The sequence below is a fragment of the Phaethon aethereus genome, assembly GCF_964289735.1.
Source record: "Phaethon aethereus genome assembly, chromosome: 4".
Lineage (NCBI taxonomy): Eukaryota > Metazoa > Chordata > Aves > Phaethontiformes > Phaethontidae > Phaethon > Phaethon aethereus.
In genome coordinates this window covers 15,897,205-15,924,544 of record NC_138578.1, presented here as the reverse complement: position 1 = coordinate 15,924,544, position 27,340 = coordinate 15,897,205, and the positions used below count along the sequence as shown (strand labels likewise).

Genomic DNA, 27,340 nt, shown 5'->3' with positions numbered 1-27,340 from the left:
AGAGAGTGGTCAAGCATTGGAACAGGCTGCCCAGGGAGGTGGTGGAGTCACCAGCATTGAAGTATTCAAGAAACATGTAGATGTGGCACTTCAAGACATGGTTTAGTGGGCAGGGTGGTGTTGGGTTAACGGTTGGTCTTGATTATCTTAAAAGTCTGTTCCAACTTTAATGATTCTAGGGTTCTGTGACTTCTTCTCCAAAAAGGGCTATTACTCATTACAGTGACATAGACATGCCTACATCTGGCTGAACACAAGTTCACCTCTGTTGCTCAGCTTTCCCTCATGCTCCTGTTAGTGCTGCATGATCCATTAAAGCTATGCACAGGCGCTGGATCTCCAGTCAACTCCCAGTCTCTCAAACTATCATCCCAGCCCCTGACAGACACTTCACTGCTGCAGAGGGACTGTCCTTCCCTGACCTCTCCCCAGAGCAAAGGCAGAGGTGTGGGGAAAGGAGCACAGAGGCTCTTCACCACAACCATGGCAAGAAGCAGCAAGAGCCCACTGACAGTCCAACCTCAGCAAAATCTCTTCTCATACAGGTACTGTATGTTGAAATCTCACAGAAATTTAACGAAGCGGCTAGGAGACTTCAGTGTTACTGCATCCATTCTAATCTTGCCTGGTTAAGAAATCCTTCTCTCTACAGTACTTATTTATCTCATACACTGAGTTTAGTAGGGTTACTAACCTGTACTAATCATAAATATCTAAGCTCAGCGTATCTTCATTTCTAGTTGTTCCTCCTCCAAGACTGTATCTTTATCTGGTTTGTTAAGAGTCTACTAAGAAGTGGACAAGACAAGGTTTTAATCAAATGTAAGCAGTAACAACAGGTTTTATTCAAAACTTCCAGTAAAGAGGACCCACTAGTTTTGGAATAAAGGTACTTAAAGTACTACAGCTTATGTGAATAGAAAAGACCAAAGACAAGAAAATAAACCAAGCAGTAAAAAAAAAAAAAAAAAATATATATATATATTTTAAAAGTTTGAAATAGACCCACACAGGGATTTTGAAGTCCTCCAAACAATTAACAGTTACTAGGTTTGGCAAAACAAGATTCTCTTACAAAATTAAAAGCCTACTTTTGTTACATAAACTGTATAAAACTGCGCAATAGTTAAAAAGCACTCTGTACAATTTTGTCTTGAAATACATATTGCTGCAGCCTTCAAACTGCAGGAATTAATAATTTTGTCCTCTTCACAGGTAAAAGAATTACCCAGCTGCGCAATTGTTTTGGGGGAAAATGAAGAGGCAAAAATAGTCAGAAATAACAAGATTAAGCCACTATAAAAATGAAATGCACAGCAAAACTCAAGACCTCAGTTTAAACTACAAGCTATGTTTACAATATATTCTACATTTCAGTTGTCATTTTCCCTTCCCACTCCCACCTCCCCCCCTTCAAAAATTCCTAATTCCATTATGGTCTAAATCTAATTAATTTCTAAACTTCCAAATACACCGTACATACATTTAGCAAAAAACATACCTAACATTCTTACAGCAGTATGGTCAGGACACAATTTCAACGATTATTACACAGTTATTGAGATTAAACCTTATGACTTTTTTTTTTTTCCTTTAAAGAGAACAGCAACCATCAACCTAGACAAATGGTTTTAAAATGTACTCCAGAGAGTCTGCAAAAAGCAGATTTCACCAACATTGGCTCTTATCCCCAGAGGACACAAGGGAAAACAGCGAGTGCTGAACGTAAGGAAGAAAGAAAATCTCAGAGTGCCAGCTACAGGAAGATCCTTCAGGAACTCAATCCGACAGACTGTGGGTTTGGCTTGGTCATCCCTGTTGCACTAAGCCCTGCAAATCAACTTTGCAATAGTACGTTACAATGTAAACTAAAAGTCTTGATACCAGTATGTCAAAAGGTTTTTTTGCATTTTGTGGTTTTTTTTTTTTTTCTGAATCCAACAAGTTGGTCACAGAAGTCAAGCATTTTCATGGCTCTTATTCAGCTGTTGCCAGTTCAGGGGTGGGAGGGGGCGGGAATAAAAATGTGTGTGTCTGACTCATACGTCCTTCAAGTACATGCAAGGCTCAATTGTTTCCAATATGCAGGAGCTTGGGACCTTTTAAGACACTGAAGAAATAGGATTATGAGGAGAGCCCATCTGAGTAAGTACTTTATCCAGCCACTGAAGGGGACCATGAAGATGTATCTCTATCCAGCATGGAGTGCTTGTTACATCTTGGCGATGATACTCAGCTCCCCAACCCTGGAAATGGAATCGTAAGTGGGGAAAGAAAAAAAAAAAATCACCTTATTGTATAATATCAAATACGTAAGAAGCATACTTCAATCATCTTCTTTCTTACCAAAATACTCTAGCTTTCAACAGTTGTTATCAGAAGGGTAGCATAACACCCTTGATGCACCAACTATTATCACATTTCAACAAAAAAATCTGAAGTTAAAAAAAGGTATTAAATTTGGAGGAAGTGTCATTTTGAGAACTCTTGATCTCTTGAAATGGAAGACTTTGAATTCTTAAAGACATAACCTGTGGCAGTGCAAAATTTCCCCATACCTCACTGCCAGCTGCATGATGTCCCAATAAAGCCTCTGAAGAGGGGGGATAATCAAGTCTTCTCTGCCAAGACCAAAAATAGAACAAACTGGGGGGAAATGCTGCCAAAGAGATCAAAAAATTAAAAAATAAGGTCACAGACTGACATTATGGACGTGAGGGTGAGGCATCTATCTGACAAGAACCAAAGCATTCGCAGGATGGAGATGATAAACCATCAGAAACATTCCTCTTTGGAGGAAGAGGGCATGGTCATTCCCCAGCAGGCTACTTCTCAAGTTAAGACAAGGTCGGTTTTGTTTCAGCTCATACTCAGTTCAGTTACAGTAATTACCAAAGATATAAGCAGATATTTAAAAAATTATTTTGAATGCTATGAAGTGAACCATTTTTGGGGCAGGTCTGGAGACAAGACTAAGATAGCCACAGGTACAGTTTGCGCTGCTCTATATTAACCCCTAATGAAGGGATTACCCAGCTCCCAACACAGGTGGCAGCAGCTCTAAACACTGTGCAGTGCAACATCCAATACACCAGTGGTCCTGTGCAACTGTTCAGGCAACACTGCCATACAACTCTACAGGACACAGAGCTATAAACAACCTATTCCATTTTAGGAGCACCTGTCCTAACATATCTGAAAGTTTCTATCCTCCTATCCTTCAGCGTTATTACCATCTTCATTTCACTACTTGCATATATGTGACCAGCCTTTTTTGTGTCAGTAACTATGTTGACACTCACAGCCACACCACAAATCTTGACCTTACACCACAAATCTTGACCTTGCATGCCCCCTAGAATAGAAAGGTATGTATATTATTCTAAATAATTACTGCAGCTCCTAATTTGGGAGCTGCTGGTCAAGACAGATGTAGAGGATTATCCTATCTACACTCCCACAACGGCTATAATGCCTTACACTACAGCCCCAGCTCAACTCTCAAAAAATACCACCCAGGAACAGAAGCATGAAGTTCAGCTGGGCCTCTTAGCAGAAGATGGCATGGACCATAACAATGGGCAAAAAAAATGAGCAGAAGCTGATGCTACATAATGAATTGGTGGCTCTTCCATTTTTAGGCCAGGTAATTAATGACTCAGTTCTTTTCAAAACTTAACTTGTACTGTATCTTGCCATATCCCGCAAAATTAAAAAGACAAGCCTCGTAATTCCAGAGTAATTATGCACATAATTCTATACACACACATACTATCTATACACACATTAAATACAAAAATTCAACTGAAGCACTGAAAATTCACAAGAGGCAATTCAATGAAATTGGCAGGAGGGTTGGACCAGATGATCTTCAGAGGTCCCTTCCAACCCCTGCTATTCTGTGATTCTGTGACATTTGAATAGTCAACTGACATGATAGAAACACTTCACAAGTGACTAGAGACATGTGAAGAAACACCTTCTGCAAGTCCCCTCAAGCTTTCAAAGTACGTGCGTCAGATGGATTTTTGTCCACAAAGACCACTTTGTTTCATTAAGATCTCTCTTACACTTAAACATTATTCTATACTTAAAATTCAACAGCTATTAACAGGTCAATGGAGGGAGGCACTGGACCATTCAAAATCACCACATTAAGGAAAAATAATTTATTTTGATTACAAAATAATCTCAAGCAAATTTTCACATACCTTTACAAAACTCATTCGGAGAGTGCACATCTTAGTAAGCTCATACACTGTCTCAAAGCCATGGTTCACTGACTGAGCCAAAAGCTGAGCAAACTCTTGATTATTGAAAATCTTCAAACTGCAGCCACTGGGGATTTTGCAGACCGTGGTGGGATGGAACCCATGATGGTAGTTGCAGTTCCGACTTTGCACAAAAATACTGCTGTCACTAAGACATTCAGCATACACTTCCCCACCGACGTAATAGAGATGAACACCTAGGAGGAAAAGGTTGACATAAGGAGGTTAGACTAATTCACACTGTGTATCTATTTTTTCATGCTCTGTTTCCACAGACATTAATTGCCTATCAGACCATCAGCTGCTTGTCTTCAAACTTGATTTTTACTTTTCTGTTTCATCAGGAAGTGATCTGAAAGGAGGGTGTGTATGTATGTAAGTATATAGGGAAATGGGCCAATTCCTGCATTTTAACATGTTGTATATTCAACAACAATAAACTAGCAAGCACTGCAGGAGTTTTGATGCAGCACATTGGATGGCTTGACCATTTGAACTTTTTTCATATTTATGTGAAACAGTAATTGGGAATGCAAGAGGAGAAAGCAGAAACCTACTGCATAATTTGTAGATACTAAAGCAGCTCCAAGCTGGATTCTCTGGAAAAGTCCTGAATGCTATTTTGGGTAGCCTGAGGAGTTTTTTCAGCTCGCTTTAATTCCAGAAAGCTGGAGAAAGAAAATAGCCCTTATATAGACTCAAGTTGCACCAGAGGAGGTTTAGATTGGATATTAGGAAAAATTTGTTCACTGAAAGGGTTGTCAAACATTGGAACAGGCTGCCCAGGGAAGTGGTTGAGTCACCACCCCTGGAGGTATTTGAAAGATGTGTAGACATGGTGCTTAGGGACACGCTTTTAGTGGTGGACTTGGCAGTGTTAACGGTTAGACTCAATGATCTTAAAGGTCTTTTCCAACCTAAATGATTCTAGGATTTTATATTCCTCTATATTCCAGATGTATCTGTCAAATGAGGGTACACACCAATTTTACAGTTCTTTCCCCTTCTACTGCTCTCTCACCTGCCACTGATGGCAGCAAGCCCCAGAAGAGCAACATACAGGGAACCTTTGTGGAGATTTGCCATCAGTAGGACTCAGTTCCAAAGGCTTTGAGAAAGCAAGAAAATTTGCTTTCTGTGTTTAAAAATGGATTATTTGCTGCTTAAACCTTTCACCTCCCACAATGTCACAAGTTGGAGAACTGAACACACAGAATTTAAAAGCTAAATTTAAGTCAAGTCAGAAAGCCTTGACTGTGCTCTATCACATAAGATTTTGCTGCTGACTATGCATATACCTGTGTGGGTACATATATACTCCCACCTGATCTGCAAAAACATTTATGGCTATGCCTTCACGTTTGGGATTTACTCCTCCTTCCCCAAAGACTAACGGTTCTACATCATCACTAGTTGTACACATTTACTTATTCAACAGCATCCTTGTCCCTTCCATACTCTGCTTTGGTACATATGCAGTTAAGTGCTTCAGCAGAACGCTGCTTGCAGCTGGGTTGCTTTTAACAGGAAAATGAATGAGGTGTTAAATAAATATCCTGGTAAGATGGATGGGGAGGAAAAGAAAGAAGAAGTATTAGGACTCAAGTGGCGCAGCACAGGTGCGGTGTACTGCCGAGAGCTGCACAAGTCCTCATGTACAGAAAAGCTCTCCAGACTGAGGGCTTGAACATGAAGACCTGACAGTTCTCTTCAGTTTCCATTTTTTCCTCCTCCAACGAGGAGGAAGATACTTTAGTAATTGGCACTTACAACATATACCCCGCTGCTTGCATGCTGAACCTTCAGCTGTCTCAGAAAACTTAGAGTTTTCTAATAATGTAATCACCTACAAAATTTGTCTGTCAGGAATGCCCCACTGCAGGAGGCAATGTCAGTTTTGCCCATCTTCTGCATTACAGGCAAGTTCTCAGAAAACAGGACTGTGTTAAGTCAGACAAAAACCAGAAGCTTTTCTCTTTTGCAGGACACTCACAGCCATGGAAGAGAAGCACAAAATTCCCACTAAAAGAATCACCAGCATGTGAAAAATTAATTTGGAAATCCTCTTTTAGCTGGTTGTCTCCCTAAATACATGTTAGGATAGCTAGTTTATGTTGGAACTAAGGCCAGCTAAAAATTTGGTGCCAAGAACTATAATTTCAATTTCCATATACACCAATAATCAAGATAAATCAAGACATTTCATTAGACAAACTGCCTTAAGCTCTCATTCTAATCAAGACTATGATAGCCTTCGGACAATTAAAAACTGATTAAGGGTAAAAATTTCCTGTAATTACACACCAGGTAAGAACAATACTTTGCTTACAAGACCTGGCCAGAAAAGTATGCATTAACCAATACAAGCACTTATCCCATTTACTTGGGAAGACCAGCCTGCTCTTGAGGCAACTGGCCCAGGTTGTCATGTCTAGAGGAAGCACCCCCACCGCCCCGCCCCAAAACCCCAAAAATGTATGCAAAGATTCAAAACTCACCTTTGCCAATATGCCGCCTAGTGTTCTCAATGGTGGAGTTGCGGTTAACATTTGACAGCAGCCCCAGGCAAAATCTGTTCTTGTTGTTTGAAGGATCAGTGAAGCCATCCACCAGGATGCTGGTGGAAGAAGCGTGGAATGCCTCCCCGACACGATTATTCAGCTCATAGTAGACAATTGAGCACCAGTGCTTCGGTTCTTCGTAAGCAACTGCCTGAACATCTGTACAGCAACAATGGAAACATTACAGTCTAATGGCGTTGGAATACACGCTTGAGATGTAGAGATTCATAAACGTGCAGATTTTGGCTGAAGATCACTGAAAGATGAGCTGGATAAGAAACTGCAGCTAAACGAAGACTCTTCTATCTTCAGTTATTTTTGAACTTTTCATAGCCACAGACATACAGCAGAATAATTTCACCTCAACTTTACTTGCACAAGACTCACAAGAGAGAAAGGTTGGCAGTAGATATCCACAGAAAAAAATGCATGAAGCTCCTGGGCACATACCAAGCAGTGCCCCGAATATCCCTGCTGCATTTTCTACAACACGCTATGGTGTGGGCCCAGACAGCAGAGAAATGCTGCCATTATACAGCTCAGATTTCTTTCCAATGTGGTAAATTAACTTCTACTTCAGTTCATTTTACTCAGCAACCAAATTACAAGTCACCTCTGTGATTACTGCAGAGTTGTACAGTTGACAGGGAGAAACAGCATCACGCAATTGCACAAGAGACCATTTGTAACTTTGGGTACCAAGTATAGCAAGGTAGCTTAAACATGCAGTCAGCAAATCAATCTTTCAGCATTCAGGGCGTGCACAAATCTTTCTCCTGGGCTTCTTGGGGGAAGGGTAGGAGACTTCAAAAACTAAGAGAGATTGACATTTGTCTGCAGAACATGCATGAAGCATATATGAATAAATACTGCTTGGGATTAGAGGCTGAGCAAGGGCAAAATGTACAGGATCCTAACAATTATGCTGAGCAGATGAAATGGAGGAAGATCTTATTTAATGAGAAACTTCTATTCATCAAGAGCTACCAAATACAAAATCTGCAACTGTTCATCCCCAAAAGAATTACTGGTTGAGTAATAGCAGGGATTTCTCAGAACGTGGTTCTCCAGACTCTGGTAACAAGAAGCTCCTCCTCAGCAGCTCCTAACTGAAGCTGGGAAATGTGCAGAATGCCAGCAGGAAATTCCTGGTTCACGACTTCTACCCATCAAGCTCTAGAAACACATGGAATTCTTGAGGTAGTGCTTGTGACTGTGCATGGGGAACAATTTCTCCAGATGATACAGAATGTCTTTACCAAAAAGTTTCCCAGTGGGTGTCCAACAACAGCATAGGCTTCTCCAGATATCTCCACCCCATGTGCATTCTTTCAAGTGCCAAATAGAGCTACAAATTATTAAACTGCCTCCAAATAAAAGGAGGCTAGCGGAGGTTGTGGTTGCTTTATGCGGTTTCTTTTAAGTGAGGGAGACTATTTCACTGCTATGCCTAGCACAGCTAGACTTGCTGCTATGATACCAACTTTGCAGATTAAAGCTCCAACTACAGATCAAAATGCTAAAATGAAAATCAGACTGGTATTATAGGAAAACTTGTTTCTCTGGCCAGAGTTTTCCCTCTCCCAGCCCCAAGTCTTTACTGAAATCGGCCGACTAAGACCAGTGTTCATTTTCCTCTGTTCACAGACCATGCCACTATGAGTCTTCTGACACGTGCAAAACAAAAACCAAAAAGTCCTCCCCCAAACCAGAAGTACACAGCAGATACAAAAGGCAGCAAATGATCAAAAGCAGGATAACACATCCTACATCACTGTGCAAGATTTCTGAGCATAGTGTCTGCTGCTGACCAATAAGTTGCTTAAAACACTGGTAAAAAGGAGCTGATCTTTCCTGACACTCTAGCGTTTTCTATCCTTTCACGTCACTGTAAAAAAACCCCCAAAAACAATAGAAAATAATCAAAATCAGTCATTAATTAGAGGTTACTACACCTTTAATTCCCATGAAGATGCCAGCAATTATCAAAGCTGCAGCTTTGCCCCAGTTCTCAAAGTCAGGAAGAAATCTTGCCAGCTGGCCATTCTTACAGAATGAATCATATCTCTCTCACACAGATTTCGTACTAACTTCCTTACATTTGCTTTAAGTCATGCAGAGCAGGTGCGTTTAGTCTCTCTATTCCCAGCACGGGCCAACAATGGAAATTACCCAACTTCATTGACAGGATGCAGCTTGTTAAATCAAATCTCTTAAGACTAACAAATCACCACGAAGAACATGCATCTAAAAAGTTTGCAACAAAAATGCTGGAATAAGTTCACAGTAAAAACTCTTCTTTTACAACCTGCAGCAGATTTTTTTTTTAAAGTAGTGCAATTACAGCATACATATACAAATAAAAAACACGTGAAGGCAGAAAGCAGTAAGGTATCTTTTTTTTTAAATGAAGGGACAGAGACGAAAATCCATTGTACTAACTACTAAGAGGGGAAAATACTAATAGACAATTTTGAAATGGTTAAAAAACAAGAAGAAAAATGTAACCCTTTTCTCTTTATCAACTCCCATATAACAGTGGGATTCCACAGTACTCATGTATTTTGTGAGAGGGACAAACATGCAAGGTCTGCAGTTAGGCATAAACATTGACAAATGTACCCTGGGCCAGCAAGGACTACACATACACAGAGAGCGTACTGGATCAGCGGGAAGTGGAAATGCTACAGATGAGGTTTATCACATGCAAAACTCATTCAACGCAGGGAATAAATAGGTTAGCACTAAAGCTATTCAAATTGTCCTAAGAGGGCAACTATACTTCCTGAAATCAGACATTAAGCTTAGCAACAAAACAAGTACAAAAATAAAAAGCTTAAAAAAAAAAAATCAAACAACAGTTCATATGCTTGTTATCTTGATAATCATTCTGGCACAGCATCCAGCTTGCTGCTCTTTCTTGGCATGAGCTACAACTCTGTAAGCTTATGTGTTCTCTAAAGGGGCTATTTCTCACAATGTGATGAATGCACTAAATCCTTTACTCAGCAGTCATGGCTGGCTGCAAAGGCTTTAAAAAGCAATGTGTAAAAAGATGTCTGTGTCATAGTACATAAAGCAATAGGGTTTTTTTAATACAGATTTTAAAGTCTGTAGCAATGCCATGCCTCAGGCAGACAGCTTTGAATTCTGAACCAAGTACTATCACTGCATCAATATCAAAGATGGAACAAAAAAGGGGAGAAAGGGTGGAACAACACAAAATACAAAAAACCCTCAAATGCCCTTATGACCAGAAGGTAAATTATTAAGAGCAGAGCATACTCTTTACAGACTGAAGTTTAGAATTCAGGACAAAAAAAAAAAAAAGACAATTTTATGAGATGTACTATCTCAGAGGAAAAAACACATATATTCCAGTTGCCCATGTAAACTGCCTCTGGGCATTTACATAACTGACAGTATTAGCATCCACCCCCTCAACAAGTCTTTGCTTGCAGAGCTAAGCTTGACCATATCTACTGTCATCCACAATTCAGTAGACTTTATATAGCATTAACTGCATTGTTCCAATAAATCAATGTAATCATAAGAGAGAAAAGAGACTCCTTTCCTTGCACACATGTAATTTCACCATCGCACACAGAAATGTACAGCATTGTAAGATTTGGTGATTACTGGAAGTTCCAGATACAAAATATAGAACCACTTTGGTCATTGAATTGGTTGGGAGTAAGAAGGTAATAAACCCCATACATTTTGCATTTTTAAAGAGTCATGTGATAGCTTCTTGTCCTAAATAAATATTTACATTTATGAATTTTTATCTCCAGATTTACTATTTCAACGCTTACAACAACAGAAGAAAATCACATGGCTGGTTTTTTTCCCTTTCTACAGCTAAAAATTTCCATAAATAACACACATTCAAAATTAAAACTCAGTTATTAAAAGTAAGTTCTGAAAGTTCTTTACTCTTAAGCAGCAAAGCAGAAGTTGAGAACAAAGCGGTTTTACCTCCTCTGTGTATGTCAGGAGGAATTGCAGGTGCCATCATGTTGGTATCCATTGGCTGGGAGGTATCGTGTGTCATCTGATCTTCCGGAGGCAGGTAAGCAGGAGGGGGAGTATCAGCTAAATATAGAAAAGGCAGAGATACAAGAGTCCTTTCCTCTCTTTAAAGTATATATATACCCACATAAACAGTTTTAGCCTGGAAATGATTCCAGTCTGACTCAGCTATAAACTTCCACCCACCAGAAATCTGAGAAAGCAATCATGGACCTTGAATCAGGAAAGCAAAGAATTACTGTGCATATTAAGCACAACTGCAACAAAACCAAGTCACTTCCCTCCCACCAAGCCGCAAAACAAAGCTCAGCTATGCATCCAGCCCATGGTTTTTTGCAGGTTGAAAGTGCCATATAGACATTAAGGCACAAAGAGGTCTCAGGACCAGGCCAGAAGTAGCTATCGAATATGGTTAAATGTGGACAGAAGTTGGAGCAGAAAACTTTCCGTTCAAACTCTTCTGTTTCCGACATGATTCTATCAGCAAAGTACATAAACATCCCAGATATATCCAGGACCTTATTACTGTCACTGCAAAGTATTAGCTCACTAACGCACTGCTTTCAGCCCTGTTTGAAGCATCCCAGCCAGGTACTCGCGTTGCCTTTCAGCTGCCTCTCTCACTTCTGGGAAAGCTTCCCAAATGGCTTCTTAGAAGCTGCAGGAAGTTGCCCATGTCACCACTTCCCAATACACCAGAGGACACTCTCCTCCAAATCAACTGCACAGAGGTACGTGCAAAAGGGAGAAACCCTTGGCTGATCCCTGTAAGCTTTCACTGCAAAAGCTGAGGTTAGATTATCACTGTACTATCTCTGATGAACACGGCTGCTGTTCATCCCACATTTACTTCCATTACTGAGAGCACGGACTGCAACCTACCACAGCAAATAATCACAGGGGCCTCCAAAACCCTGAAAATCAAATTAGCATCAACAACAGGCAGGAGACTCACACCACTGCTTTGTAAGTTTTCGGTTTTGTGGGGTGGTTTGGTTTTTTTTGGTTGTTTTGTTTTTTTAATAAAACACATGTTAATGAAGTCTATTAACTGCTTATTGTTTAGGAGATACTCTATTGAGAGCTTTACACCTAATGCTGGCAGGTACCTTGCTAATTCTCTTACTTGGATACCCTCAGTTGGACAAGAGAGCAGCAGAGAAAGAGATAACAGGACTGCATTAAAAGCTTAACAGTCTGCACTGGAGTTTAAGTCTCATGTTTTACTAAGCCTTAAATGTTCACGTGTGTGCAAACATGATGTTAGTGATACACAGATAGGGAAACAAGATTGTAAGGCCACAGGCAACAAATTAGCCAGTAAGTAGAAAGTTTTCAAGATCTCTGGATAACTGCTTTACTCCTTTTTTTGTATTTTCCAAAAGTCAGCGTCTTTCCCCATTAGTGCAAGATGGACAACTGTCCAGAGCTAAACATCAAGGACATCAGTATCTTGACCTCTCCTCTAATTCAATTTCTTCACTGCAGCTGCCGACTTGGCCAGGCATATGGACAGAACAGACCCCTCAAAGATCAAGTAAACTTCCACAAGCCAGTGCTCAGGAAGACCTTGTTAGAGAAGCCTTTCTCTCTGCTGGAAAGCCCCAACCACACCAATCGTATTTAAAAAAAAAAAAAAAGAGAAGAAAAGACAGCTGGGTTTGGAGCCACTTTTCACATTTTTTAGAAAAGCCAATGCAAATTCTCTTTCCTTCCCTCCTGTCTCTGCAAATTCATTCACAAGAGAAAAATTTAAAAAGAAACAACTATCAGCAGCAGAAATCTATGGATGTTAATTTCATGTAATAGGAAACAGATTTTCACAAGTCTGACGCTTTGTTTACACATGCCTGCCTTCAGCCCTCAAAGAAAACATGCAAACAGAACATCAGTAAGCATTTGCACAGAGTCCTTCTCCTAGCATTCAGATCAAGAAATCTGTCACAGACTGCTTCTGCAGTATTTTTATCCATCTGCATGTAAAGACAAAAAAAAACCAAACAAAAAAAAAAACCCCAAAAGACAGCTTCATGGTATTTTCTACAGACATCAGTCAACCAAGAAAGGTTGTTACTTCTCTCACTTTAGGAAGTAAAACAGCCTGAAGATTTCTTTTCAGGGCCTTAAGGAGCTGTTTTTCAGTTGAAGTATATTTGTTTCTTGAAATTACATCATTATGCGAAGAAATTTTATCATCAAGTAGCAGTAGCATGATCCCCTTGAGAAACATCCTTCTTCTGCAGAACTAAAGCCTTGTGCTGAATTTATGATGATCTCTTTCCTACGCAAGGATGATCTGTAGCATTACACTTCTCGTGCATTAAACACTATGCTTTGTGGGCTAAACTGTTGAGCTGGTTCCCAAAACATTTTGAATCCCTCCCTCCACACCAGAAGAGTTTTGCTGTCATGTTTTAACAGTGTTTGAAAGAGGCACAGTGTTAAAATGCTCAGCATTATTACTAGACAAAGCAATTACATAGTCTTTATTACCTCAGATCTCTCAGCTTGCTACTGAACACAAGTGTTGCCTGATAATTTGGTATTATTAAGCAAAAAAATCATGATACTGGTGATGTCCAACCACCTTCTTCCTTCTGAAGACGAACACAAGTTGACCATACCTGGCATCTGGAAAGGACTTCCTGGGTCTGAGCTGGCTGGAGAATGCGGGTAGGTGCTACTGCTGCTGCCAGGCGAGTTTGGATAGCTGCTGTTGGGCGAGTGGGGGAACGGGTGACTATTGGGTTGCTGAAAAGAGTCCGGGAAAGTAGCGTTGTGCGGCATGTGGGGCTCATTTTGTCCCAGGTTGCGGAATTGGGCCAAGAGGCTGTGCTGAGGGTTGTACTCGCTGTGCCTTGGAACCAGCACCGGAGGAAGGACTGGAAAGGGAGAAAGAGGGAAAAGCCACAGCGTTAGAGACTCAGTTCTGAAGGACTAGGCTATACAGGGAAAAAAACGCATTCTTCCTCCCCTAGGGCAAATTCACATCTGTCTTAAAAACAAGGTAGTCAAATCTAGGAGCGCATGTCTAAGCAAGAACTCTTTTCCTTATATCCGGTTCCTGCATAGCTTGAATTCATAGTGATCGTGCTAGCTACCTGGTTTGCCAGATGGGAGCTTGTTTTCACAGAGGGTCAGGGAAAAGGAGCCAAGAATAAACCTCAATTCTGCGTTTTATTCACACAAAGAAATTCTGGGAAGTAGGTGCGTTACAATGCTGACATACAGTTAGTTTTGCTGCACTTGTGATCCTGCTAATCACATAATGGCTCGTAACCCAAAACTTTGCTAATAAGGACAGATATTTTTTCTAAAGACAATACTGATATACCTTGAACTCAGCCTAGTCCCAACAGCTGTAATTTTATTTTTAACCTGGACCATGTTATTACAAGTTAGTATTAAAACAGTTATTAACTCTTCAAATAAGTTTACAAAATGTGCAATTTCAACAAAATTATGTAGTTCAAAAAAACCAACGGAGCAACAGTTGAGCTCCAATTGTATCCTACTATAGGGTCAGAGAACCACACATCAGAAACTACTTGTCTCACCACAGTCCTAAGGCCTCCTTACCAGCAGGAAACAAAGGTCTCTTTTTGACTGAGAATATGAACATGATACCAGATACACAAAGATAAAAGAATCAACTCTTTTTCCAGTGCCCCAGCTTCTATCTTTGAATGCCTCACAGTGAAGTCCAAGCTACTCAAAGCATCAAAAGCTAGTCTTATTATAGACTGAGATTTTTGGGTGATGGGGGGAAGAGGAGAGGCAAGGGCATAGAGAGGGAGATCCATGCACAGAGTGGTAGAAGTGAAATAAAAAAGTTACTCCTCTCCACATCTGCTCCCTTCAGCACCTCCATTTCCCAGCTCCACAGCCAAGCAGGACTGGAAGAAACCTCCTGGGATAGTGACAAAAAAACGTACAAAAACCAGCGAAAGCAAGCCAGGCTACCATGCCCTCTCCCCGAGACTCCTGCCCTGTCCCCAACATCTGGTTAGCGCACACAAGAGGAACCGGAGTACGTATACAGGACAAGCCTCTACAGACTTAACTATCACTCAGATTAAGAAAGGTGTTTCGGAGATAGTTTGTAATCTAGCCTTTTGGTGAAGCTGCTAACTGAAAAAAGAAAAAGAATCTTCTTGCCAAGACAAACACGTTCTTCCAAGACACTGAGGCATCTTCACTCTTCAGCACTTTGCTTACACGTTCAGATACTTATGTTAGCGTCCTGGAGTCCAAGAGTACCAGGACACTGCTCGACCCATAGACCAGGCCTTAAGGTTTAAAAAGGATACAAAAGGATGCCACACACAGAACTCGCGCTCTATTCCTAAAGCAAGTCACAGATTAACCAACAAAAAAAAAAAAAAGAGCAGCAGGTTTCCCTTGCTCTTTTTTTGGCACATGCCTAAGAGAAATTAAGCCACCAGATTTTTGCCTGCTAGTTGCATTAATACATGAGAAGTTTGATCCCAGAAATCTTCATTGAACATACACTGAAAAAACCAGCCTTCGCTGTTGAAAATAAGGCTGCCCCATAGAGTCAGAAGCAGGTTTTAAAGATTTAATCTGATGTCTCACTTTCTTAGTGCAGCTTCACTGAGATTCCAACAGATCTCAAGTGTTTGAGGCAAATGCCACCCCTAAGTAGATTTGTTTAGATGTGAAAATTTTAACCAACTCCACTTTACAAGGAGTTCCTAATTATGGCATTTTCTGAAACAAAACACATCTCTCTGCCATTCTATGGAAATTCTCAATTGCAAAACACCCCAGGAGAAGCTGCATCTCCTTCAGCTGTGCAGACTGTCCCTTGCCTCTACTGCAACCATTCTCACATGTCACTGGAAAAAGCCATTTAAAAAAGTTACTCAACATTCCGCTGGACATCACAAATCTCCTCATTCACAACACGGCAAATGTTTAAACCCCATTAGCATCTCTCAGGATTAAGCTTGTTCTGTTAAACCTAGCAGTCCTTTTGCAGTGAGGTCAAGCACTATTTAATTGTCATAGTCAACATTTGCTGGGGTAATAAATTACCAGTGAAAAAAAGTAACAATGAGATCACGTGTCAAAAAGTATTTTCTCTTTCCAGTCTTTATGATTCTTCCTTACTTTTCCAAGCATTAAAAAAACAGCTTTCCTATCTCTTCCCTTCCTACGGATGAAGGTCAAAACATTAACTTTTCTGAAGTTAATTTGTGCAGAAAGTACATCACTTACCTTTCCCATCCCCTACCTCACATTAAACAATGACACACATGACATCGCAGGAAACCACATGATTTATAGCATTTTAAAATAGCAGGAGAACAGGATATTTCCTGTATGTTTTCTGTAATTAACATAAAGCAGTGCCAGATTTTCCCAAGGTATATACGCATGTTTTCTCCTGTTGGGCAGAACTAGTGGTGAAGTTTAGAAAGACTCAAAATAAGAACAAGTCTCCTCTTCCCAGCTCTCTCTCACACAAACCTACACTTCTTGTCCAACTACTTCAACCCCAAATGACTAAACGCCAACTTCTTCAAAACACAGATGGAAAAGGAGGAAGGGGAAAAAAAAAAGAATACAACTGGTATCGATACAGCACAAGTAGTCTCAAAAATATCATTGCAGAACTTGCTTTGAGTGCTGCCCCTAATTCACATCCTCCCTGCATACATACACAACGTTAAACGAGGAAAAGCCCTGAAAGGCCGTGTCAGGGGGGACAGAGACTGCAGCGCTCCAGTTACTCCAACTCCGAAAGAGTCACACACTGCCATAACCTGCTCTCTCTGCAGCTCACGGGCTTTTTTGCAGGCTCACTGCTCCCACCGGAGTCAGAGAGGCGTCAGTCTGAACGCCGCTCCCTCAGGAGCGAAGGTTTGCGCAGCGTCCGGGCCGTTCGCACGCGTGGAAGGATGCCAGGAGTTCAAAAACGTGAAGGGGGATGCGCACCCTTCTCCCTCCCCTCACCCCTGTGTAAGGCACTGAGTGGACCTCAGCCACAGGGAATAACAAACTACCGGGGCTCAGTACAGCAGGGGAGGAGGCTGATCTCTGTCACGGCTGCCGGCTCCAGGAAGAGGTATAATTGAAGGGGGGAAAGCATGAGAGAGTCATTCCGTGCTAAGCCAGAACACCTGTTGCTCCTGTTGCTATAAAATAATGAAGCGGTGCACATCTTTGCTGTGCGGATCTCCACGGGACACTGCTCTAACAGTCTGCAGGCAGAATTTCTCCCCTCCTCTTTACCTTCTTCAGCAGATGGGAACACAGATACACAGATACAAAAAAATAAGATTTTTTTTTTTTTGTTATCATTTGTTTCTATTCAGTAGGGATACATATATTTAAAGGAGACATACTATTAAGTACACTGTTGTATTTAAAAGCTCCCGCAAAAGATTTGCAAATTCAACCTCATTAAAATGATTAAAACCAGTTAATGGAGTAGAACCACAAGTCATCCAACAGCTCGATGTCTGTACTTTCTCAAACACCGGATTAAAAGCTTTTATGGGCTACACCATGGCTAACGTTTGCTCCAAGACTTTGTGCCGATGCGGACCTGGAGTTGAGAGTGAATACATGACTGCTAGCAGTAATGCTAGTAGTAATGGTTGAAGAGGAAGATAAACCACCTGGAAGCTAGGCTGGGTATGTTTGTGGAACTGTAGCTAAGAAGAGATCCTGTACCTGTCAAGACAGCCTGGGAATTGGCTCGCTTGTTTTTACCATGCAAATAATACCCAGAGTATGCCTGCACCAAACAAGTGGAGCTGTATTAAAAGAAATTACAGCTACAGGGCAATTTCACCCACAGGGCTATTTCATCTAAGAGCCAAGAATGCCAAAAATACAGAAGATAGACCAAAGACAACCTGGCTACTCAAATAAATGTTCCAACTAACCACACCAAGAAAGAAATGCTTTTATGAAAATGTAATGGTGGCCTTTGAAGAAAGACGGTGATCTCTACTCTTTGCATCTCCAGCATGTCATCCTGTCATTCAGAAAACTAACAGGTGTGTTGTCCTAGAGTAAAGATTTTCTTGGGTTTCTTTTTTGTTCTGTTTTCATATCCTGGACATAATGATTTTAGCAAACATAGAAAGTCTCCAGTTCATGAATAACTTTTTTTCTTCACATTTCTCTATTTAAAAAAACAACCCAGGCCAAAGGATGTGCTGTACTTTCAAAGTAGCTTATTTTCCATCCAGACGGGTTTTGGTTATCTTACACAAGCCCTCAAGGGCCCTTTTTTTTCCTCCCTTTGCATGTTACATGAAGATTTGGGTAGGTATCTCTCTTTCCATGTCTGGAAATTGAAAGACCAAGTAATGAAATACAACAAGGTACCACATATAAGAAAGCAGTCTTTGATCATCTTGCTTTCCCAAAGTAGATTCTACTTCTTTTGTGAGCTTTATAAAATTAAAAAAAAAAAAAAAAGAGCAATTGCTGCTGTACTTTCTGCTCTTAAAAATCATGATGACTTGGTTGACATACATTCTGTACAAGGGTTTGTACTGGCTTATACCACAACAGGGCCCTCAGCCCTAATGAAGACCTGAGGGCACTATCATTAGTGCACTTTAATTTCCAAGCATCATATAGCTGTATTTTCATACAAATTTATGCAAAGCCACTTATGTTTTACTAGAAAAAATAGAACTATGGGTTGTGAAGGAGGGAAATCCTCACACACCAGTTCGTGCTATCTGGAAATAGGTATGAAAACATGGAGGGGGGGGCAGAGAATTGCAGCTTGTACTCCACGCTCTACATAGAAAATCCTGCAAACACAAAGCTGTAAGAAAAATGAAGAGTTAGGAGAAGGGAAAAAAAAACCCACCCAACAAAAAAACCCAAAACACAGCAGTAGTGTTAAACTAACAAACTTCAAGCCTCCTAAAGACTCCTAGTTTAATTTCCTGCCTTTGAGGCCACAGCAGCTGAAGTTGGCTGTGGCATCGTGGTGAACAGTCCAGTCCCACGGTGGAAACAGAGCAGGTACCAACGTATGCTCCGCTGAACTTGCTTAGTTTTGCTTGCTGCCTGTAGCATTAGAGAGTCACTGAAGCATGCTGACTGAAAAGTCTTGCCAAGATCTTCCTTGTAAACAATAAAACACCAAGTAGAAACAAAAGTTTTAATGTCATTAGGTTTTCCCGTGTTGCCTAAAACAAGACCTGGCAAAACTGAATATCCTTTGACCAGAGGACAAGTTCTCACAAACTGAGACACTTCACATGTCGACACTTAGGATAGAGTTTACTCTTGTTTTAAAAAAAAAAATTAATAGTGTTGTGGCAAAAGCAATCTCTAGCTACTTTATGTTCTTCCAATATCACCAGGCTTAAGCAAGGCTATGCTACTGGCTGTGGTAGCACGGCTTTGCTTTACACTGTCTTCTCAAAAGCAGAAATGTCAGCCTCTTAGACTTCTGCTCCAAACCTATGTTCTACTTAAGTGCAAGTGAAAAGGCTCAGTAATAGCTATTCATCAACACGTTTGGGGTGACAGATGGACAAATGTGCCAGACTTTCTATTCCAGGAGAAAGCTAAGAACTGTCTTGTTTTCTCAACTCTTAATTTTATTTTGCAGTTTCAGTAGACCCCCCAGTTTGATTTGTCATTTTACATAGTTACAACACCAGATTGTATTAAAAAAAAAGCAACACAGTTGTTGCTTTACTGACTTTACTTTTACATCAGACATCTGCTCTAAATGCATTTGGCAAGTAATATTACTACATTTCCTGCATTACAATATTCAGCTAACATTAGATTTTATTTGCGGATGCTCTGATAAGCTAACATTTTGCTTAAACTGACATTTGTCAGGGCCAATTTCAGAATTTAGTACTAATTGTATGCACATTAGTGAAGGAGTTCTTGTAAGCAGATTTGGGGGAGAAGCAGTCCTGATACAGGAGGAAGTTACAGTGTGATAGTGTCTATTACTCAGACATTTACACAGACCAGAGTTCAAATTGCCTGTACGAAAGCCACATTCACCATGAGCAGGTTAAAACTTTCAACTCTGGTCTTCTAAGTCAGAAGAAACATCTGAATCTGGTTAATTTTAAAGAAAGAAGAAAAAGACACAGACATAGCCTTCTTGACAACTTTTATCCCTGTATTGCAGCTCGTTTTTCTGACACATGGTGGGGTTAGACAAGGACAACCCTGATGTTAAACCATTCCCTCCTTTCTGCCTCCCTATTCCAATTCCTCTCCCCCAGGTCAGTTCTGGTGAGGAATTTTAGAACCAAATTCTGCAAAACCAAAAGGAAGAAAATCTTATACTACTCGCCAAGCAAACTGACAGTTGCTTGCTATTTTGGGGAACCATCCTATAATTGTGCCCACCTGTTGTGACATGCTATTTTTAAAGTTACACCCAACAAAGCAGCGTTACACAGCGATACGGCAAACTCTGCCATCATGCAGGAACAAGGATTTTTCTTACTTGGTTCTACGTATTAACTCCAAAGGGACGCACCGGTTTTCCCCTCCCTTACGTCCCCTGGAGCAGCTTCCCTTTTGCCTTCGCTCCCCCGGCCCCTCTCCCCCTCCCTCCGACGCCTGGCGCTGCCGGCGTTCTCCTCCGGCGGGCCTGGTGCTGTGGGAGTCGCGCCGGCAGCTGCTCCGCTGGGCTTCCTCCAGCCCGGGCCATCAGAGCTCTTCCATCTGGCCAGAAGAGGCACGGAGGATCCCACACCGGCCCCGTTCTCCCCGGTGCTGGAGGGTGGGAGACACCAAGCAAGCCCCAGGACCCCAAAACGCCCAGCCGGGCAAGCTCGCAGTCCCAAAGGGACTTGCCTCTTACTCCCAACTTTTCTCTCCTGGCTCCAAACTCGACCTGGACAGAGTCGCGGCACCAGCCAATTCGACGGTCCCAGGAGTTGCGTTTGAACCCCAACGCTTGCCGAAAGCGGTGTTAGGGACCCGACGGGCCACCCGCTGCAACATGGCCATGTCAGGCTTGAAGTGCAGGGGGAGTACACCATAATGGGTTTTTAAAGATCCTTTTCTCAGTTTACACTGTCTAGAAACAGTTTGGGAATAGTTATTTTATATGTAGTGATCCTAGGCTAGTCAAGTACAGGGGGACAAGACAGGGATGACTTATCAGACCCACTGCATTTTTCGGTAATGTACCTAAAGGCACGACCAGACCAATATACACAACCAAACATCTGTGTGATTTCAAGCACTATTAAAAAGCACCTTTAAACATGCCTTATTCTTCTTTCGCTGAGGACCAAAGCTGCAGTGCTGTACAGGGGAGCAATCAAGGTGCATTTACTTCCAGGACCACATGAGTCTAAACATGCCTTACCCAGGATTTCCACCATTTCAAGTTTCTTTCTGCACCCCTGGTGCCTGCAGTAGGTGTGCAGCCTTACGGAGAGTCACTTAGGGCAAACAGCAGAGGAGATCAAAGACAAATATGAAAACAATCAGGTTAAAGTCATAGGCAAGGAGTCCACGCCGGGAGCAGAAACAGCACGACACACCTACTGCTCTCCTCAGAGCCTGGGGACCTGGCCCGTTCTTGCAGCGAAAAGCATCTGTACATTTAGGTAAAACGTTTCTCTCCAAAAACAAGCTTGCTGAAGCAGACATCCACTTTGAAATTCATGGTTATAATGGAAAGGAACATCACGACCTTCAGGCAGAATTGAAAATTCAACTGTTCTGACAGTGTATTTGTCTGTGTTGCAAAAAAGCAACCGCTGCTCATCCCCCCGATTTGGGTGGAACATGGGCACCGTCAGCTTCATAAAGCCCCTTGATGTAGAGCAGACGGCAGACGGCCCTCCAGAGAAGGGAAGTTTAGCAGAGGAAAATCATCCAGCCTTTTTCATCTACCTTGTACTGGTAATTGCAAAAAACCCAACCACTGTAGTTATTTTCTGCCTCCAAGTGGCTGTGCTAACGGGCTGATCCCTGCAACTAGAATATTTCACAGGACAAATCAGCTGCTTCTGGACTGACCGGTTTTAGTACCCGCCGGCACCGCACGCTTCAAGCGCAGCGGAGCATCAGTAAGCACCTCCAGAAATGAATACAGAAAAGTTAACAACTGCATTTCCCAAGGCAGGTTTAGGCTCACTCAGATCAATGAAGAGTAGGTTTCTCCCAAGTCTGACCCCTGAGGATGTATCAGCAGATTCCAGGCACTGTCAGGAGACAGCATTTAGTTGTGGGGCGGGGGGGCAGGCATTTACATAAACACTTTGGACCTTCAACCACTTCCACACATAAAGCATAAAAGAGAAGTTAATTCCTTTTTTGCTTCCTTTGTAACATATTATAAACTCAAATCTCTTTAACCTAGTAGGCTGATGAGCAAGGATGCTTAGTAGAGACAAACTAACACAATTCTGCATCAGATGGAACCGAGAGCTAGTGTTCAGTGTTCAACAGTACTTTAAGAAAGTTAATTATTCAGTTTCTTCATCTTCTTTCCTTCCCTTTAGCTAAGGCAGAAGAACTGAACCTCCTCCCCTAAAGCCACATTACAAGTGTGATTTGTTATTATTTTTTAACAGCAGTGTCAATTTAAGCACCTCTTCATCCTCTCCTTTTGTTTTGCTGTTAGAGCAAACAGCATCCAGGCTTAAAAAAAACAAGGATTTTTTCCCCCCTGAATTCTAGATGACATCTTTCACACAATCCCACTGACATAACTGAGGACAGTGGCAGGTGACAGAGGCTGTATCTCTACAGAAATCAAAGGAATAAAAGAAGGGAAGGAAGTATCTTGGTCATACTTAAGGAGAGTCTCAAACCAGCTGTGAGCCTGATTTCCAGGCATCTGTAAACCAAAAATAAAACCGAGGAGAAAAAGCAGATTCAGCCAAGTGAGCACACCAGTTCGGCTGAGCATGACAGTTTCCAAAAGGCATCAAATTCAGGCCCTGCCCTCCTTAATTAAAAGCTTTGCTTTGCCTTGCCAAGGGAGAAATTTGACAGCCATTAACTACCCGGCACCAGAAATAATTCTGCACACAACAGACGTACGAAACAGCAGCAGTGAGCTACTGTAACGCATCTCAAGGAGATACTTCTTCCTGCCAGTCGAGTACAAGGTTGTATTCCCATCCCCAGCAACAAAACAGGCTCTACTTTCTCCGCTCATTTCCCACCACCTCCACTCCTTCCCACACGTCGTCCGCAGGGCTGTGTCGCTACAGATGTTCCCGCAGCCTCCCCGTGAGCCCCAGCGCTTGCCCTCATCAGCCTGGAAGATAACATAGCAGGGGAGGGGGGGGAAAAGCGACCGTGATCTGGTTCAGCACGAGGCCAGGCGAACGGCCACGCCGGCACAACGCAGCGAGCAGGAGCTGTTTATGCACCCTGCCACCGACCACGTCCCCATCGCCCGGGGGGCGGCTGGCTGGTTACCGGGCTGACCCAGCGCCGCACCGTCACAGGAAGGACACCCTGCCTCGCCTCCGCGCTGCCTCGCCCCCACCCGACTCCGCAGCAAGCAAGCGGAGGGCGCTGAGCTCGCCAAGCTAACCGCGCCAAAAAGTAGTTTTCCGTCTGTTCAGTTTTCTTGAGCAGCTGGCCGCAGGAGGAGACGGGCACCCGTGCCTGCGCAGAGCCTCGAGGTCAGGTTAGGCACGAATATGGTACCACCACGTCACACCCGGGTGCCTGCCAGAGGCGTCGTTCCCCTCCTTGTGCAGGGTGGGCAGCACAGCCTGTGCTCAGGGACACCTGGCAGGCTCCCTACTTGAGCCTGACGATAGTCTTCCGCCTCCTCTCGACTGTTGACAACCAGCTTGCATCCAGCCTGGCTAACAAAAGAGTCTCTTGTTTGGATTCAGATGTAGCTTTGTAGCTGGCAGACACACCACAGCATGCCAGTTCTCATGTTTTCCAAGCTTATCTTCTCAAGGTAGGCAGCAACGATGGAATAAGGTACCAAGGTAGAAAATCCATGCATGCCTCTGGCACCGTGAAGACTGAGATTCATCCGTAATACTAATTTCCCAACATAAAGCATCACCTGACTTTACGTATTTGAGGATTTACCACTAATCCTTTCCTCAAAACTTACACAAATCACGCAACAACTGGCAGAAGAGTGAACATACAGATGTCATCCCATGCACGCGCTGTGTGCTTCAGCTCTCCAATAACCGGATCTGCACAAAGCAGTTAAATACAGACCATGCTGTCAAGCAGAGCCAGAATTTCACGATGTACCTTGCAGACAAAATGCACATCCTATACAATCCGAGCTTCCAATTTTGTTTTGTCAGGAGAAAGTAAATTTCTAACCCCCCCCAGCTGCAATGACAGCCTTGGAAACACAAACCTTGGTATCTGCTTGAGTCCATAGACTGTTGGAAACAGTGACTCATGCATGAATTCCCACTACCCATTAATCTCAAAGTGTAAGGACTTACGCAGCAATAATGGTGTTTTAATGTCCTGGCAAAAATGGGAAAAAACGGTTAGCAGAATTTGAGAGTGACTGTCAGGAAATGAAGATAAAGACGACGCTTGGAGGACAGCAAGAACAAGGAAGGAACAGGAAAAAAGAAGTCGTAAGTTATAAAGCACAGCTCTCCAAGCCAAATGGAAGTTCAGCTACCACCTGTTTCCAAAAGCCACATTTTCCCACTCATCTCTGCAATATCCCTCAAAATGCGGCAGATCTGTGGCTGACTAAATATAAAACCCTCCTCCTTTACATACCCAGCCAGCAATCTCAGTGGGCTTCAACCCCACTCTCACACTTTGGCAAGCTGTTAGAAGTTCAAGACTTAACTTCAGCGCATATATAACGTTGTACCTCCAGACACTGATTTAACAGAGCGCCTCAGCAGAAGTGAACACTAGCTCCTAGTCAGCAGCTACCTCCAGAATATTTTAAGTGGATAGAACAGCACAGTGAGCTTGTAAAAGACCGAATAATTCTGTCAGCTCTGTCAAACTGACCACAGCCTTAATGTTTACAGGAAAACTGCCTAGTTGCCTATTCGGTAACTGGCCAAGAATACCTAGTTTTTCCTGATGGGTACCGTCTGGACAAAAAGAGAAGCATTTTATTTCTACCATGTCCAAAAATTAAGTTACCGATTTGTGTTTGTTTTTTTTTTTCCCTGGCAAAACTTCTGTAGCTACATGAATGTATAGTTTTTTGTCTCATCCAAAAACAAAGAGCAAATCAGAATTCAGGCTTACAGTTAATAACTTTTTGCTCCGCTTCCCAAATACAAAATTCATAAGATGACTTAGCACTCAAACCCCAGCTTTCCAACCACTTAAACTACTTCGCAGCACTCAGCTAAAATGCACATTTTAGTTAGACACCTTTTAAAAGTTTTATTCTCTTTTTATCTTGCATATCTCATTGAAGTGACAGGACATTTACAAATACCTACTTTTAAATATGGATATAAATGACCCACATGCAAACGTTCTCTAACTCAGTAATTGTTTCCAAGGTTAAGGCAAAATGCGTTAGAATATGTCATTTGATGTTACAGTAACAGTGTGCGCCAAACTGTTGCTCAATCTGACAGAAATAGATGTCTTTCAGGAATCTTAAATTTTCAGCATTTTGGAATACTGAATGCAAGCAACTAGTGTAGACATATGCAGACAGCTAGCAGTACAGGGACACAACTATTTTACTATCCCACTTTTGCTTAACATGGAATTGTTAAGAATTTTAACTTCTAAGAACTGTTCTTCCAGTGCAGAATTCTTTGTTCAAGCTTCTGCTGCATAAATACATACATACATGGATATCACCTCTTCCATTCACATGATTTCAAGTTAATAGCAACGCACTAAAGGGCAATTTTTAACATCTAGATATGCACCATATGTTGCAAATCCAAGACAAATGCAATTTCCATCCACCGAAAAACAATCTTGCAACAATCTTTTTTCCACTGTAGTTCTTAAGCTGTCCATGCCACTCTGCACAGAGAGCTTCACAGTTTATGAAATGCTTCACACAGATGGACTTCCCAAATTTAAACCAGGGACGTCCACCCACACCTGCGGTACGTTTCTGCAGATGTCCCTGTACAACATCACACGTAGCTGGAGACTAGTGTAGATAGATACGTCCAAGCACTTTTCATCTTAGTCCCTGGAAGCATGCCCTGGTAATAAACTTGCATAAGTAAAATTAAGCACTGATTTATCAAAAAGATGTTTGGCCTTTGAAGAGGACACAGAAAAAAATTGGTCATACCTTAAAAAAAGTGCAGAAGTGTGTAACAGGTAAGCAAACTGTGCTTACAAAACAGCTGACAGTAAAACTTCACGTACAACCAAACATTGCCATCAAAGCTTTAAGTTGAGGGGATTACATTCTGCTGGCTAAAATCAGTCTTTTCAAAAGGCCAAAAGTGTGGGAGATTCTGAAGACAATATTATCTTCTGGGGGATGAAGAAACAAAAGTGATAGAAGTGAAATAATCATTTGGAAATAATAGTAAGAATACCACCACTACCACAAGCATGTGAGAATAGCTTTCATGCACAGACTGCAATAATCCTTTACGTTAGCTTGCAATGCTTCATACAGATTGACCGATCCGCACAATTCAGTAAAACACAAATTAATTGAGGGATAGTGGTTACCAACAAAACCAAGTGATACCAGGCCCAGCAGCCTGAGGCATATACTAAGACTATGCCTCTGTATAGTGATAAGCATTTACACAAGTGAAGCATTCGCCATGTGAAAGGGAGAACTGCTAATTAACGCTTATATCCAGATAAATTGCAGAGGAAGAATCTGACATGTGCAAACAGCCACTTTTGCTTATTTAAGCTTATGAGTCACATGATTAATTGCCATACTTTGCATTGTTCAGATAAGGTGTAAAGGTACAAACAAGGAAGAACCTACCAGGACTCTCTACCCGCTTGTAGTGGTAGGGATTGATGCAAACCTCCTTCTGTTTTGAACCAAAGGGAAACTCGCAGCATTCCAGCGGTTTCAGTTCGTGATGGCTCTGCAGGTCCGGCCAGCGCCACACTCTACAGTAAATCACATGCGGTAGCCCTTTCCGGTGTGAAACCTGCAGCCTGCCGTCCAAGGAACGGGGAATTGTGACACAGTTGCTGGGCTGACCAGGACAGCTTAATGCTTTTTCCAGCTCCTCCATAGCACCTTTTTTCTTCTTCAGTTTTTTCACTAATGCATCAACAGCTTTCTCTGCCCATTTTTCTTCTTCGTCCCCTTGCTTCCATCCCAACAGCCTCTTCACCGCTGGGCTGGTGAAGGAGAATAAGCTTGTCACATTCATGGTGACCCCACTGTGGCGATACCACAGAACCAAGCAGGAGAGACTGTCCTGTTCTTCCACCACCACCACGGTACAGCAGATTGCGTCAGTAGTCAAAGGCAGCCTATCTCAAATAACTCTGGTCCTTCCTGCTTTTCAGTCCTCCAGTCCCAGGAAGGCAGCGCTGACA

At 42.1% G+C, this 27,340-nt stretch overlaps 1 protein-coding gene across 5 annotated transcripts; it reads right to left on the bottom strand.

The window, feature by feature from the left end:
* Positions 1-600: 600 nt before the first annotated feature.
* Positions 601-27,340, bottom strand: SMAD1 (SMAD family member 1). 5 transcript variants are annotated; one of them, XM_081999307.1, is made up of 6 exons: positions 26,723-27,340; positions 13,489-13,793; positions 10,811-10,927; positions 6,770-6,991; positions 4,212-4,468; positions 601-2,246 (listed from the first exon to the last, which is right to left on the bottom strand). In XM_081999307.1, exons 1-6 carry the CDS (start codon positions 27,169-27,171, stop codon positions 2,103-2,105), a joined length of 1,494 nt encoding a protein of 497 aa, XP_081855433.1. In that variant the 5' UTR covers positions 27,172-27,340; the 3' UTR covers positions 601-2,102. The 5 variants fall into 5 exon arrangements, with proteins under 5 accessions (XP_081855433.1, XP_081855434.1, XP_081855435.1 ...); XM_081999308.1 differs by having other exon boundaries at positions 10,769-10,927; positions 13,489-13,746; positions 26,772-27,340; XM_081999309.1 differs by having other exon boundaries at positions 13,489-13,746; positions 26,772-27,340.

What these genes read in the sequence shown, in the direction of transcription:
- SMAD1 (XM_081999307.1), bottom strand. Translation starts at nt 27,171, where the DNA reads ATGAATGTGACAAGCTTATTCTCCTTCACCAGCCCAGCGGTGAAGAGG. An exon ending in CCTTATCTGAACAATGCAAA is followed by an intron (nt 13,794 to 26,722) that starts GTATGGCAATTA and finishes CTAGTCCTTCAG; the next exon opens with AACTGAGTCTCTAACGCTGT. An exon ending in TCCGAATGAGTTTTGTAAAG is followed by an intron (nt 2,247 to 4,211) that starts GTATGTGAAAAT and finishes TTCCATTTCCAG; the next exon opens with GGTTGGGGAGCTGAGTATCA.